General features: G+C 36.9%; 1 protein-coding gene across 1 annotated transcript in view; it reads right to left on the bottom strand.

Annotated features, from left to right (window-relative positions):
* The window catches only part of LOC146003487 (uncharacterized), a 328,072-nt gene that overhangs the window by 104,307 nt on the left and 206,412 nt on the right, over positions 1–17,353 (bottom strand). Inside the window, exons 7-9 of the mRNA XM_083141777.1 lie at positions 15,014–15,085; positions 14,214–14,285; positions 7,198–7,269 (exon numbers count right to left, since the gene is read on the bottom strand). Coding sequence (XP_082997903.1) covers positions 7,198–7,269; positions 14,214–14,285; positions 15,014–15,085 — 216 coding nt within the window. The remainder of the gene's footprint in view (positions 1–7,197; positions 7,270–14,213; positions 14,286–15,013; positions 15,086–17,353) is intronic.

The following is a 17,353-nucleotide window of genomic DNA, read 5'->3' as shown; positions in this document are numbered from 1 at the left end:
TTCGCTTCCCCATGTTCTCCATAGCCTGTATACAAAGTTTCACCGCAATCCAATGCTTTGAACAGGCTCCAGAGGGCTCTGAGGAGGAGAACTTTAATAATAGTCCTAACCACCTGTTACAAATAGATAATGATTACGTATAAGTTACAGTTGCGTGCAACATACAAATATTTTTTAAAACTCAATCATTGCAATTACATTAATTCATACTTTAAAAACGGAGGTGGCACAGTCATTTTCTACGGTAGTGGCTGGCAGTGGAAACAAAGGGTCTTAAGGCAGTTATTTAGGTATTAAAAGGTGTACGTAAAGGCTTATTTTGTGAAGAAATTTAACGCGCAGTCAAGTATCTCAATTCTACGTTAAGTGAAGTTTAATATGAGTTACATTACTACATATTATATAGCAGAGTTCTATGTATTTACTTAGTTTTATCTTGATATATATTGTAAAGAAAACAAGGGAGACATCAGAACAACCAGGGGTGTCCATCTCCCCAAGCCCAAATAATGTCATTCGTCCCCTCAAACCATTCATAATCCCCAAAAAGTAATTAATTACGACAGCGTGTCTACTGAAAGTAACTTTGTTCTCAGCTTTACTGAACACTATACTTGATCTGCTCCTCCTCCCTAAACAGGGATGCCTATCACCCCAAGACCGTGGATGCATTACCTCCCCAAAATCGTTCATCACAATCCCCCCCAAATAGTTTGGATAAAAAAGTAATAATTGATGTTTATTTGAATACAATACCATGTTAAACTGTACATATTTCTTTAATTTTTCAATTTTCGAAATAACGGAAAGCTAACACATTGATTGGTTAAATGTAATAAATTGAATAATACAAATATGCATATTAACAGTGTTTGGGAATAGAGAATATAATTTATGAGATTTATAAAACCGACAATATGAGTATTTAACACAAATTGTTACTACACAACGTAAGATAGAAAATTCAACCTGGGCAAACCAAATAACATGCTGCAGCCGTGTGACCGATTCCATTATTGTTTCACGAGACATTACAGAACTCTTACCTAGAAATTCCTAAGCTAATGGTGAGAATTTAATACGGTTCCTCCTTCAAAGATTCGCCCCCTCTGCTTAGGGTAAATATAATTATTTTAGTAATCCATAGCAATAATTACGGGGATTCCATCTTCAGTGCAAATGTCACTTGTTAAAGTAAAATTGCCCTGCGACAAAATGTTAGAAATGCGAAGGAATTTCTAATCAATTGAGAATACCGTTCATGTCTTGTAATGCAACTGTAGTATAAAACTTTAGTTAAACGCGAAACACGCATTTTGGTAACACAATATGTAAATGTTGAATTGTATATTATTTGAAAGGGAAACCGCCCTCAAAATCTCGATGGCGCACTCTACGTCATAGTCCACACCCCCTGTGAACACCCCTCTGAACAACCCTAATTGCCAAGCCGTCCATCGGAACTCGGTCAGGTGCACAGATGTCCATTTGACTTCGACCTCACAAGGCCCGCCCTGCGAGCTCAAGGACGGCCTCAGCCTCCGAACTACATCTCGGCCTCCGAGCTGAAGGTTGGCCTCCATCCTCACACGGCCTCAATTTCCGAACTCCATCTCGGCTTCGGCCTCAGCATCACAACGCTCTTGGAGGCTGAGTCTGAGGCCCGCCCTTCTGAGGATGGACATCTCTGGTAAGGCGTAACAAATAACATTCCACTGCAGATCAGCAGTGACGTAGGAAACGCACAACATTCCTAATTCACTGCAGGGTCCGACGGTTGAAATAAACAATAAAGAGCCGCCGATCCGGAACGATAAATCAGCAAAACGTGACGCCGCCAAAGGCGAATAAAAACCTCAAGAATTGTCGGAAAGGGGCAGTTACTGAGAATCGTTTAAAGGAGCCAAGAGCCGCCGATATCTGCAAGCCTTCACCGTCTTTCGGTCGCGAGGCAGAGTTAGCGAGCGTCGCTGAAGGAGACCTCAGGGCAACCACAGCGCCAGCACCACCAAGTCTTGGGCCGTCTCCTCTCTCCAATATCTCACCCTCTGCAACGCGATCGCGGTTGGGGAACAAGGAACCGACCACGTATGGAGGAGTCGTCACCGAGATTGTCCGAAATTCGGTAAATATGCGATATCGCCCGAACAGATGTCTTCAAATTTACAGGAGAAACTACTTACTGAAATCAGTTTCTGTAGCATTGTCGAAGTTCTTGGAGGTATTTTCTTTCGCGGAAACTGAAAACTTCACCATAGAATGCTGTAGAACAAGAAATAATCACTTGTTATGTAAGGAACTTGCATTTTCTATAAAGCGACAACATTATGCCGTTGTTTCCATTATGTACCTACAGATGGCTCGAGCGTCGAAAGTCACGCGGTGTTTCCAAACGTGCCTTTTTTTTTTACGAGATTTTTTTTCTTTTTTTTTAAACTATGCCACCTAACCTAACCCAATCTAACCTAACCTTGCCGGAAATGGTCCGTGGGGCTAAGGCCAAGTTTTTTTTTTATTTTTTATTTCAGAATGCCAGTTTTGGAGAGAAAGGGAGATAAGAAATTGTCGCAGGGCCATAATTTGCATTTGTCTGATTGGCGCCATTCTAGTCTGAGTTGGCTACCAATAACAGTCATGGCAACACTTAATGATTTTATGGGCAAAGTTGAAAAGTTACGCTTTAGTGCCATAACACTGCCAGCTAGAATTTTGTCAGAACCTGCATGCAATATGTACTCAGATACTGAGCATGTGCCCACATGGAAAATCGTAAATCACAATTTTGCTCTGAAATAGAACATCTGAATAGATTCTTTGTTGCATCTGGCTGCCCTGGTTTATCTTTTCCATGCTCCATTCAGGCTGTATGGTTATCACATGAGTAGCTTAAGGCTCAACTGGACCTTTGGCAGCCGTGAGGATGATTTTTTTTTTCAAATTTTCCTATTCATTCGAAAAACTGCTGTGATATTACAAAATATTAAAAATTACATATGCATAGAGCTATGTAATATATATATGTCGGTAACGTGTCTGACTACCATGCTAAAGGTCCCGGGTTCGATCCCCGGCCGGTTCAAATCCGGGAACTTTTCTAACGATGGAAGAGGCCCCGGCGCCCACCCACCGTCGAATAACATGGGTACCTGGGGGATAAAGGCGGTCAGGGGCGTGATGCTGATCACATCACCCCCACTCACGACCGGATCAAGAAAGTGTGGGGCGTTACCCCCACACCCCTATATGCCTTCATGGTGTGGTGCTATGCACAGGGGGCTATCGTGAATGTTTTTTGAGGCTATCCGTCAATGGTTTGTGGGGCTATCATGAATGGTTTTTTGGGGCTATCCGTCCTTGGTTTGTGATGACATAATGAACACGAAAGTAGGTATTTTTCGGTGAAGAAGGATGAAACACTGAATACCTACTCCAAATCAACAAAACACAAGCACGACGCGCAATGATCCATGACGAGTGCACGCCATATTGTCTGTTACCCAAGCGGAACAAGGAAGACAAATAATGACTCGTAATATGAAAAGTTGACACTATTTTATGGAAAAAGGCATAACTTCACCTTAAAGAATCTTCCGGAATGCAGAAGAGGTAAGTATCAATGCTAAAATTAACGAAATAAACGAGTGAGAGGTGTTCGGGCGATATCGCATAATTTCCCGAAATTCAACCTCAAGGGCGAAAAGAAAAGGGATCTAGGGACAAGAAAATACTTGCACTACAGACAAAAGTCCTGAAGAGATGGCGCTGTACGTATTATTCATCTCAGCGGGCGAATCAGCGGATGCATCGCCAGTAAATACAAATATATTATTTTGAAGATCATTATAAATATATAATACCTTCACCCTGTAAGTATAGCCTTCAATACTGCCAACGAAGAAGTTGTAGAATTGTATAACTCAGCGCTCTCGCTTACAAATATAAATGAAAAGGTTTCATATTCCGATCTCTAACATGCTATGTTAAGTCAAGTTTTTTGTGTTGTACTATACTGTAAAGGACTCGATTTCTGTGATTGCATTGCAGTTCTATACACCTGACGTTATTGAGCTTTGAGCTGCAAAACTAATATAATCAGGACTGAACCTGAACTACAGGCAGGGTATCAAACCTGAGACCTCTCGATTACAAAGCGACGACGTTTTCTTTACACCATCACGCTATTAATAACGTATGAGCAGTGCTAAACACAATAAGACATTTGAGCAAGATTTCTTCATTTCATTATCCGTTGTATGGGTGGATTGGTGTCGCCAGAGTTGTAAAGATGGGACGGAAAAAAAAGAATAGGAGAAAGAAAAATCGATACGGAGAGAGAGAGAGAGAGAGAGAGAGAGAGAGAGCGAGAGAGAGAGAGAGAGAGAGAGCGAGAGAGAGAGAGAAAGAGAGAGAAATAGAATCAAGAGAGCTCGCTCGTGAAAGAGAGGGTGGTGTGAGAATAAATTGAAGAAAGAGAAATGGGATAAAGAATGGAAAAAGAAAGAAAGAAATAGATATAATGGAAGAAAGAAAAATCGAGAGAGAGAAAGATATAGAAGTAAAGAACGAAAGGAAATAAGGCGAGAGAGGGATAAAGAATGGAAACAAGATAGAGAGAGAGAAAGAGAAATAATGCAAGAAAGAAAACCCGAGATGGATGGAGGAGAAGGAATACAAGAAAGAAAGTAAACATGAGAGAGTGAGAGAGATGTAGAAAGAATTGACAACAGAATGAAAGACAAAGGATAGGAAAAGAATGGAAGGAAGATATAGAAAGGAAAAAGTTATTGAATGGAAGAAGTAAAAATGTGCGCGTGCGTGAGGTAGATAAGTAGAAATAGAACAAACTTGACAGCGAAAGAGAACAAAAGAATAACGTTTAAAATTGAAACTTATAAAGCAGAAAACATAAAAGTAGTACAATATATAGATAAGAGAGAGGAAATAACTAGAGGCAAGTTATCGTGTATGAACCCCCCCCCCCCCCCCGTTCGATCCCTTGACAAGGCAAAACACTTAGACATGGACATCTGGTAATCATCGATGTCTGCTTCAGTCAGGGAACAACAGAGGATGCAAACACCATTAAGCCTTGTTTCCATGATAACCAAAATCTCAATATGCTCACCAAGGCAGAATTTATTTTATTTTAATACATACACTAAACGTTACGTTTCAACCTTCTAGCAAGGTCTTCTTCAGACTCTGTATCAAATACAGATTAAATAAGGTACAAAACAGGAAGATATTTATATACACAAAAATCACTTCCCTCCAGACACAAGATTATTAGAAAGTTGTTTATCTGGAACATTCCTTGCCAGCTCTTCCAGCAGGTAGCCTTCTCCTGTCAACTGTTGTTTCACCTGACAGGCGATTTAGATAAACATTTCTTTTCATCTGGTACGTGGTTGGACTTGATAATGTCACACTCTTTTCCTTATCCTTGCTTTCTCCATTCCCCTTCCTTCTTTTCTCCTACTTCGCTCTTGTTCTTTCTACTCTTTCTAACACCTTCTTCCATTCTTTGTTTATGTTCAGACCCCATTCCAGTCCATCGTGTCATCTTCCCCTTTCTTCTCTATTTTCCTTGGCCTGCTTCCATTTTCTCACTAGTTCTCTCTTCTCCCTTCCTATCTGCTTAGCGTCATCCCACTCTATGTCATGTCCAGTTTCTCTCGTGTGCTTAAATATCGCATTTCTCTCTCTCTTAAGTTGTACATCGTCCCTATTTTCTTTCCACCTGTCTTTCATCCTCACTTTTGTTTCTCCTATGTACACACTCTGACATTCTTTACATTTCACTTTGCAGATAATCCGTTCCTCTTCTCTGTTTTCCTTTTTCTTATTCTCTATTCTTAAGATTCTTCGCCCTCCCTTCCTGTAAGTTTTAATCCTAAGCACTTTGCATATCTTTTATGTGGTCTTCCCCATACTTCTTATTCTAAACCACCTCTCTTTTCCTTTCTCTTCCTCTTCTCCCTTGCCACTTTTCTTCCTTCTTCTGTTTATGTCCAGTCTATCTTCCTTCTCGTAGCCATTCTTTTCCAGCTGTTTCCATGTTCCAGATAAACAACTTTCTAATAATCTTGTGTCTGGAGGGGAGTGATCTTTGTGTGTGTGTATATATATATATATATATATATATATATATATATATATTCTCCTGTTTTGTACCTTATATCAGTTGTATTTGGTACAGAGTTTTGAGACCTTGCTTGAAAGTTGAAACGTAACGTTTAGTGTATGTTTTAAAATAAAATAAATTCTGCCTTGGTCAGCATATTGAGTTTTCAGAGGATGCTATCGAAGAGTAACAATTCTAATGTAGACGGTATTGCGATGGCGTACGGTATTCCGGACAAAGCATATGGCAACATAACACTTTCGGCTATCGTTAAGGTTCGTACCAGTGTAAAGTCTAAACGGTGAAATATCGATCACTTTAGATTGAAACCCGCATATTTCCAACAACTTTTCCATCTTTCCACTTTTTGCTATGTGCAATAACATCGAAGTTGTCCTTTGGTGACGAAATTTAATATCACCTTATATAATACATCATCGTTCAAATCTACGTCCTCGCTGCACGAATTTGAATTTTATTTTAAGGGTACTGATAGGCTAATTGGGACTGGACCTACAGTTTAAAGTGCGATCCGAACCTCCACCGGGCATCGAACCATGGACCCCTTGATTACAAGTCAAGGACATTACCACTACGTCATTGGAGAGGCCTATCGCTGTTCGACTTTCGTCATCTGTGGCAAAACATCATGTCTATTTGAAGACGGAGTTTGTGAGATGGAAGAACTCAAGAACAAACACCCTGGGAATGGAATTTATGCAGGCACTAACCCATGCAATAGCTACCAACATCAAAAGCGATGAACCAAGACGAGAGACCAAGGAATCTTGCATTCCTTGGGTTTTCGAGATTGTGTAAGGTTTGAAGATCTATTTATAGAATACGATGAACTCATAATAAACAACGTTCCTTAACCCCAAATACATGTAGTGAAACTATGTGTGCCGTGGGTCAAAGATGACGTTAAAATCAAGTTATTGACCAAGAACGTATTATTCCAAGCGAAATGTACGTATAAAGTTCTCACAGGTTGACATGTCGACACTCAACTTGAAATACGAAGCACTAAGTGCTAAGTGAACATTAAGGCAAAAATAAATATTTATACTTACAGTATCTCTAGATTACTGAGATGAGTGAAAACTTCTGGGTCTATCATTTCCATGGAATTTGCCCTCAGGTCCCTGCAGTGGAAACAAAGATAATGACATCGCTTTGTGAAACACGGAGAACATTTCTTTCTCTGTGTCTAAATATTTGTACATAATGTAAACAACATGTAGGTTACAGAGAGTCAGCGCACAAACTCTCACAGCGCATACAGGCCACTAAGACAAAAAAGAACGCTTTTCTGTTCGACAACTCATTTCGATGCCACTAGGCCTCGAAAAACAGAAGTGCCATTAATGGATTGACTCTGCAGTTACTGTATTATAGCAAAATATATGACTTGTCACTAAATCTTTAAAAAAATAATGAATCTATTATCCGTTCGCTATGTCTGAAGAAGTAATGTAGTTAAGGAAACTTAGTATGAAAGTTTTTCAATATCAAAGAGAGAGCAAGAGATAGATAGAGAACATGGAGAAAAGACGTCAAAGATCAGGTAGAAAGGAAGAGGCAGAGAAACAGTGAGAGACACTGGGCAGCGAAAAATGAATGAGAGACGGAGAGAGAACTGGGAGAAATATAGAGGAGAGAGAGAGAATGATCATTGAGAAGAGAGAGAATGATCGTTGAGAAGAGAGAGAGAGAGGGAGACAGATAGAAAGATGAAGATCAGAGAGAAACAAAGGGAAAATCGGACTTGGTACATTTTGGTGCCAGAACTTTTTGGTGGTAAGTAATTTTTTTTCACGTTCCGCTGCCTGAGCATTTTGGTTATTTATCACACAATCAGTGATCAATTACAGATGATATAACATTTGCAACTTCCCCTACAGTTCATTGCGCGAAATCACGCCCGCAGGCATGTTTCCGGCAAAGGTTTCGGTGCGCAGTGGCTAATGCTGTCATTAGCCCGGAAGTGAAGAATGCTGTACTTTTGTACAACATTGATAGTATAGCAAACTTAATTTCTTTCGTTTTTGGAATAATAATTTCGATCCTCATGAAATATTGTGTATTATAGTCTGTGGTGATGGACGAATGAAGTCAAGTGGCTTTGGTGCTCCTGCATTTTGTGTGAATATATCTAGTTTGAAGTGAGTGATGGCGACAAAAGTAAGATACAGAGAACAGTAAGTATTACTAATGCACACTGAATATAATCTATTCATTATAATGATGAGTTAAGCCAACAATTCAGTGAATATTTGCCTTTGCGATAAGATACGCAGAATGTAAACAAACAGTATTGCCAGTCACAAAAAGATTTATGTGTCGCTAGTCGTTCGAGATATCACAATGAGTTCTTGTGTCGAATGTACTAAAGCTGTGTCAAGACAGGAAGTGAAAGTTCAATGTATTGAATGTGTGAAATTATGTCACTAAAATGCTCCCAATTAAAAGAAACTGATGTCGAATACATGAAATCTACAGGGCAAACATTGCGTTGTAAACCTTGTAGCAAAAAGGTAGTCAACACCTAGAAACTGTGCAGACAGAGTTGCCAACTCTCGATGATATTTACAAACTGATCCGAGATTTGAAAAAAGAATTTATGAACTTAAAAAAAATCAAATATTGATACCGAGCGCGAACTTGGTAAATCCTTAGATAATGTTCATCAGAAATTAGAAGAGAACGTAGAATTAATGAAGAAACAAAATGAAAAACTTATTACGTGTGTTTCTAAAATTGAACAGTTAACACAAGAAAATATCTCATTAAGGAAACAACTTCAAGATGGATCTGGATGAACTGGACCAATATGGAAGGCGAAATACCCTAGAAATTCAAGATGCTCCTGAGCAACCAAATGAAAATACCTTTGACGTTGTAGCAAATATAGGGACAGCCTTAGATTTTAATATTACAAAGGACATGATAGATGTTTGTCAGTCGCTAAAAAAATTCCCCATCAAAAGTCAAGTGGGATAGTTGTCAAATTTGTTCGTTGTATTGACAAAGATATGTTTATTCAGAAAAGAAAAGTAAAAAGAAATTTAAATACTTCTCACTTGGGTTACTCAAGTAATGACATGGTGTATATTAATCAATCCTTAACTACCTATAGAAAGCGTATATTCAGTCAGGCCAGACAAATTAGAAATGCTAAGAACTATGCTTATTTATGCAGGGAATATCAAACTAAATAAAAATCAAGATGATCAAAATATAATATTACTGAAAACAATTGAAGACGTGGAGAAGTTAATGTAATGGCGAATTCTGAGGATGTCACAATTTACTATCAAAATTTAAAAGGGCTCAACACAAAGATACAAGAATTTTATGTAAATAATATTGCAAATGAATATGATATAGTTATTATTATTGAAACTTGGCTACATAAAAGGTGTATATAGCAATGAGTTATTTACTGATAGTTATAGAATTTATCGTCATGATAGGTTAGATCCGAATAGAGGTGGTGGAGTCAATTATGCAAAATATTGTGTCTGAGAATATTATTCTAGACAATAATTTTGATGCTTTATGTGTCACAGCAAATTTAAAAAAAATGTAGTTTATTATATAGTTACCGTATATTTCACACCAAACAGTGGTATTGATAACTACACAGCATTTTATGATTTCTTTGAAAATATCGAAGAATTTCAAGGTAGTATTGTAATAATTGCTGGGGATTTCAATATCCCATTAATAACTGATTCTTCATACGAACTTCAAAAAGGAGGCTTTGTTATAGAGCATTAGATAATTTTTTTGGATTTGCACTCCATACACTCTATTAATGATGTTAGAAATGTTAAAAATAGAACATTAGATTTAGTACTAAATAATGATGATAGTACCATGGTAGTAAGTAAAAAGGATCTACCCCTTGTTAAAGAAGATCTACACCATCCAGCTCTAATTATGAAATTAAATCTAAGAAAGAGAGGAAATAATACAAAAATGAAGTGGTATTGGACCATAATTTTTGTAAAGCTAATTTCCCAAAATTGTATGAAATGCTGCGCGATACAGATTGGAGTTCTCTACATAAATTAAAGGATGTTGAAACAGCTATTAATTTATTTTATGATAGAATATACTTTGTATTTGTTTCAACTATACCAAAAAAAATTACAGGAATAATAAATATTCCTGTTGGTTTGCAAAAGAGATTATAGAAACATTAAAATTAAATAAGTATCATAGGAAATGTATGAAATACACTGTGAAATGCATGAAATGCATTGAAGAAAATAACATGTTATATAAAGAAACAAGAAAAATAAATAAAACAATGAAACAAGGGGCTTATTCTAGGTATGTTAAAGAGACCAAAGAAAATATTAAAAATAATACAAGATCTTTCTGAAACTTTATACAAAATAGAAGAGGGAGATATAACTGTACTAAACAGACTCTTGGTTTTGAAAATAGAAAATTAGAAACAAGTCAAAGTGTTGCAAATAGTTTTGCGTTTTTCTTCAAATCTGTATATGCGAAAGATATAAGCTCATATGATATTCATGATGATGTTAAAATGAATGTATCATATTCTATCTCAAATCATGTAATTACTGATAAAGAATATTTTGATGCTGTAAAGAAATTGAAACCTAAGGGAGCTAGTGGTCCTGATAAAATCCCACCCTAGTTACTAAAGGCATGTGCAGAGATATTAAAGAAGCCAATCTTTTTTATATACAATTTAGTTCTAAAATATCAAACTTTTCCGAATATCTGGAAAACAACTCGAGTTTGTAAAAATTTTTAACTCAGGAGACAACTGTAAAATAGAAAATTATGGACCTGTAGTAATATTCTGTGCGCCACCCAAAATATTAGAACAAGTATTGTACACAAGAATCTGGAATCACAGTAAATGTTACACAATGATAAATCAACATGGTTTCATTCCTGGAAGGTCAACAACAACAAATTTAATGAATTTTGTTCAAGATGTTCATGCAGCATTTCAAAATCGATTACCTATACATACGATCTATCTTGATTTTGTTAAGGTTTTTGATTCAATTAATCACAATATGTTATTACGCAAACTTTCAAGTTTCGGGTTGACTAGTGATTTTCCTGCTCTCATGGCCTCACATCTTAATCGTCGAAAACAATATGTAACCTATAGACAATCGAAGTAGTTTGAATATATTGTGAAGTCAGGTGTACCACAAGGATCGAATCTTGGACCACTACTTTTTGTGTTGTTTATAAATGATTTACGATTACAAAGTGAATATTCTAAATGTCTCATGTATGCTGATGACATAAAGCTTTATAAACAAATCAATAATAATGGAGACATTAGGAAATTTCAAAGATATTTAGATATGGTATATGAGTGGAGTATAAACGATGACTTTAAATTTAATATTAAGAAGTGTTCTTTTATGGAGTTATCAAGTAAAATAAATACCTCTAAAAATCTCCTATTTTATTTGTGGAGAAGAGCTTGAAAGAATAAACTTTATTAAGGATCGTAATATGATGTTTAACAAAATATATCATACATGGTAATCAATGCATTTAGATCATTAGGTTTTTTTATAAGAAATACGAGGAATCTATCTAATGTAAACAGTATTTCTCTCTTGTATAATGCGTTAGTTAGCAGTAAGCTTGAATATGGTTCTAATGTTTGGTATACATATTATAAATCCCAGGAGTTGGTAATTTAAAGAATTCAAAACAGATTTTTAAGATATTTGTATTACAAAAAGTATAATGTACCATCATATTATAATAACTTTTCATACAATGACTTACTTAATGAGTTTAATTATGAAAGTCTCATTAATAGAAGGGAAATAACACAACAAATATTTCTGTACAAAACAATGACTGGCATCATAGATAACCCTACTTTTCTCCAAAATATATGTTTCAAAGCAAGGAAATGTGGCTTAAGGCTGCGATTGATGTCTTATGATATTCCCAAAACAGAAAGATTCAACAATTCACCATTATTAAGAATGTCCTTTGCGTACAACAAAATATATAGATTGCAATCTAATCTTGATTTTAGTATCTCAATCAATGAGTACAGAAGAATATTGAGACAAGTGTTTATGACATAAATTATCAAATTTAGTGTTATACTTAGCAATATATCACTGCATATGAATAAAAATGTCTTGTTTTGTATTGTTGGGTGAAGCGCTTGTAAATTGCTAATTCTAATTGGGTGTTATATTATTCTATAGTATAGTTTAGTAATGTATATTGAATTCTATTTGTGTATGTGTTCTACTGTGTTATGTCTTGCTGTATTATGTTATGTTTTTCTTTTTTGACAACCTTCTGTAAAAGGAGATAATTTCTCTGTTGAAGGAAATAAATAAATAAATCACAGCGCGCTAAACTCTAGGGCTCCCGGGTTCGAATCCCAGGCTTGACGTTTGTGTTTGTGAGTGAACCTTCATCAATTTCATCATGTCATCACTCATCCTCACCGAGATTAGCCAAAAATGGCAGAAAAGCGGAGTAAAAGATACCAAATCAATCAATCAATCAATCGTGCTTAACATTTGATGCCTTTATCTATTGCACAGTCACCTCTCACCTCTGGCTCACAATGTAAATGATAAAACTGTGAAATTTGTGAACGAACATCCTCGTGCACCAGACATTTGTGATTAATCGCCGGATTACTGTACAGTGAAATGAAGACGATTGCCAGCAAAGCAGTCAAAAAGTGATACAAATAAATGTAGAGGTTTCCTAATATATTAACACCTTCTTGTGTTATTTATAAGAACTTAGCGTATTTAGTATTTAACTTATGTATTACAATAGTCTCTATAGAAATGAGTGCAATCCAGCATATTGAACCAAGTCTTAGTCCGCGTCTGGTGCACGAGCATACAAAAATGCATCATGAACTATTTTTTCCCACCGTGAGAGGTATTCACTGGCCATCGTCAATGTGATGAGGAAGTCATTTAGCATAAACAGTCACTGAAAGATAATCAAGGGTCAAAGATGAAAGGGTGTTAGTAGTAGTAGTAGTACTAGTACTTAGAAAAATGTCTGCACCAAATGCTCAGGCAGCACAATGTATGGCATCAAAATTACCTAGCACCAAAATGCTCGATAGCTAAATGCCCGACTTCCTAAAAAAGCAAAGAGAGAGAAAGAGGGAGGAGAGAGACTGATCAGCGAAAATAGAAAACGAGAGAGAGGGAGGGAGGGAGGAAAGAGAGAGAAACCAGAGAAAAAGAGAGAACAGGGAGAAAGAAGGAGAAAGATCAGGGAGAATGGAAGAGAGGGACACACAGGGAGAGAGGGAAAGAGAAACTTTTGAATGAGAAAATGAGAAAGAGAGAGAGAGAGAGGTGAAAGTAAGAAAGAGAACGAGCAAGATAGAGTTAGATAGAAACACTATCCTTCCAAAAATTAGCTTTCGAAATACCAGGTGTCCCATAAGTCAGTTGGCAACTCAAACGATCGTCTCTTAACTGCTAGTGCCAACTGACTTATGGGCCACCCTGTATTATTTTGTGATAACATGGTATGCAAAACAAAAAAATGCAACTCCACAGAAGCAGTATTTCTGCCTGAAAGACATTGATACCAGCGCATCTTCATTTTAGACACAGTTATATCTTTAAACTCTAGCTACTTGTCTGTCTCACTATGAACAGCAATCCCAGTCCCGGTTGTTCTAACTAAGCATAAAACGTGCTCGAAACCAACTTTATCGAAGTCTTATGTCTCATTTCTGGTTTCAGTGCAATGTGGAGTCATTCCTACCGTCATAATTGCAATTGTGCAGTTCTTTCTCGAACTAAACGACAGATGGCAGCACAGTAGAAATCAGGACACTGCTGCAAGTAGAAAGTGAGCCAGTTCCTACTTATTCAGAGGGTTGTTTGGAGGGGGAGACGTTTGGAAAGTTTTCCCCCACCGGAACACTTGGTCATGACTTCAAAGGCATGAACAAAGCGGGAATGAAAAGGGTTGGAAGAGTGAATGAAGCTAAACTAATGTATCACAAGAAGAAAATAAATTGCAACTTATAGTAGACATTAATAACATTTAAAATATTACTCACAGTTCCTGCAGATTCTCCAGATATCTAAATATACCTTCTGGAAGGCTACGTATTTTATTGTTACTGAGGTTCCTGTAAGAACAAAAAGTATAACAACAATAGATATTAACAAAATCTGATTCACATATTATTTAAAATATTGCAAGTTCTTTGCAGCAGACATTTTAAGAAATAATGATTTCCAGGACTGTTGATTAGTAATTATAAAGTAATAATTAATTAGTTAATTTATTGATATATTCGAGTAGTTTTCCTATACTTAAGATTTTTTCAAATTAAGGTACACTCACCGGCAATAAAAATGGGACAACTAGATCTTGAAATGCCTGTTCCCCTCCATGGGGAGATATTATAACTTGCAATTGAAAAGTTGGTAATGAAGTTAGTAGAGTTAGGCAACACAGATAATGCATTGCAGGGAAGCTAGTATATAGGATCTAATTGTCCCATTTTTATTGCTAGTGAATGTACATTTAGAATAAAAGAATTTGAAAGGAAGAGTGCCAAAATGGATTGTGTTAAATCAAGTCTTTGGTAAAAATAAACAGTACCGTCAACAAATCTGAATAAATTTTAGGAATCAGAAAATTAAAAACACACCCTTTAAAGGTATTTTCTTAGGTATATTACAACGCACTTTTTGGGGGCACAGGAAATCGGGTACCACGGAAATTAAGGTAACCAGATCCATTATCACCCAGAATAATTTATTTACTTTAAAAATACCCATGTTTATAAAGTGACTCCGTTGCTTGGATTGAAAAACGTTAGGTAAAAACACTAACAAATACTGTACTTACAACAAGACCAGTTGACTGTTGTTGTGGAATAAGGCCTTCGGAAGCTCGTCCAGCAAGTTGTTCGTCATGTGTCTACAAAGTAAAGAATAAACACAATATTCACATACTACTCAAAATATTTTGTTTGCCATTCATGTATATTTCAGTAAAAATAATACAGTGAAATCTCGATATGTCGTTCTCGAATTCATTATTCAATTTGTATGGCTTCTGAACAAGTTCTATTTGATCTATAAAGTATAATATCCTCTTGAAATTGTTAATCGATTCGTTGAGCTATGCCTCTCGTTATACATTTAATTTATTTGCTGTTTTTATTACTGCTATTACTGGTTTCATTATTAATAGATAGATTCATTGAATTATTTGATTCTTCTTTGTTCTTGTATCACTTTTGGCTAATCACGAAGATTAAGATGAATGGTTGGAAGATTAGATGGAAGATATCCACAAATATACTGAGGGTGTAAGGGATGGCCCTTTTTCAGAATGCCCAAATGTCAACGTCCCTTACGTGTTTGTGTTTGACCTTTCACCCTTTCAAGTTAACGCCTTTCATCCTCATCTTCGCGATTAGCCAAAAGTGGCAGAAAAGTGATGTAAATTTAGTTAAGTCAATCCATCACAAACATGCAGGTACGACACAACACGAGTCTCGCAGAGAATTATCATGGATGCAGTTCGAGGCGCCAGAGCATCGTTAGTGTGCAAAATGCAGTGCAGGGTATTCTACGTGGAAGAGAGGTTGAAATTTGTGTGTCTATGTGTCTAGAAAGGGTAACCCCTCATACCACAATTTTTATTATAAATATGTTGGAAAATAATTATGATATGGGAAGGAAAGAAGAAAGTGTTATCTTTAAAGTTCCGCAAGTTTCATCCAGATTGAACTCTTGGTTCGCTTACAATATTACAAGTTAATTTCGATATTGATTTCAAATTAATACATTTTATAAATCAGAGTATTTGTACTACTTCTAAATTTGTCAAAAATAGATAAATGATCAAAGTTAAACAATAAGTTCGGATCGGACAATAGCCTCAATTAGAACCAACAACTCTTCTTGGGAAAAAATCCTTTGTCAAACTTGCGCTGGAGTTGCCTGAAGGGGGGGGGGGGTTAGCCCCCCAGCACCCACTCTCTACTTAGGCACGCAATGCAATTGACGTAAATGTGTTCCTTAATGCTGAAATATCTATCATACACAATATGAGTAGAACAATAGAAACGTGTGTTGTATGTTCGTATCGCCCGACTGAAACATTCTAAGTTTGAATGAAGTATGTCTCTAGTCAGCTCATCAAGTTTGTTGACTTCTGGTCTAGACCAATGTCAAATAAAAAGTCCTGGCTACATTAGACTGTATCGCAGTGATGGCGCGACGGGTAAGCGAAGGTGGGCATGCGTCCACCCAAAATGCCCTCTGCCCACCCAAAAAATTAAAGACATAAATGTTTAGAAAAACATGAGTGCTTCAATAAGAAAAAATCTTGTCTTGACACCATGCACATTTTCTTATAAATATTTCCGATACTATTGTAAAAGTAATTAAACTTTTCCCAATAGTTTTAAAGCGCTATGAACAAGAAAAGAATTGCTACGTAGCTACCATGTTCAAATTTGATATTTTTTTTGTCTAAATTACTTTCCACAATATACAGAGTGTATCAGTGATGTATTTTCATGGAATTTCATATGAGCTATACATAATAGGCCTAGGGGGACACCTTTTGGAGTATGTCACGCGGACGGCCGCCATCTTGGTTCCGCCATCTTGAATTCAACTTTTTTATTTAAAATGATAGGTGGGTCTGTGGACACCGAACAAGGTATCTGGTGAAATTTGCTCAAATGGAGCCATGGTACGTTGTTCCAGATGACGAAGATCACGAATTTTCACACCATAAACCACAGCATTAACGTGTCCCCAAAGGTAGAAGTCCATTGGAGTTAGGTCTGGTGATCGGGCAGGCTATTCAACGAACCCACGTCGACCAATCCATACCCCAGGAAACTGTTCGTCCAGGTACTGACGCACCTGGACGCCATAATGGGGAAGTGCCATTTTGTTGAAAAAACCTGGGAAATGTACCATCTTCCGACATCAGTGTTGGCAGTATCTGTTCCTGTAACATCCCCAGGTATCGTTCCGCATTTAAATTTCCTTGAATGAAAAAAGGACCGATTATCCGTGTTCCCCATATGCCTTCCCACACCATAATCTTCCCTGCACCGGGTATTTTGGAGGGATCTGTCCATGCGGGGTTGTCAGGCGACCATTAGCGCATGTTTGCCTATTCACCTCCCCATTTACGTAGAAGTTCGCTTCATCGGAATGG

The sequence above is a fragment of the Lepisma saccharinum genome, chromosome 20, assembly GCF_977018435.1.
Source record: "Lepisma saccharinum chromosome 20, izLepSacc3.1, whole genome shotgun sequence".
In the NCBI taxonomy this organism is placed as follows: Eukaryota; Metazoa; Arthropoda; class Insecta; order Zygentoma; family Lepismatidae; genus Lepisma; species Lepisma saccharinum.
This window is presented reverse-complemented; position numbering and strand designations above follow the sequence as displayed.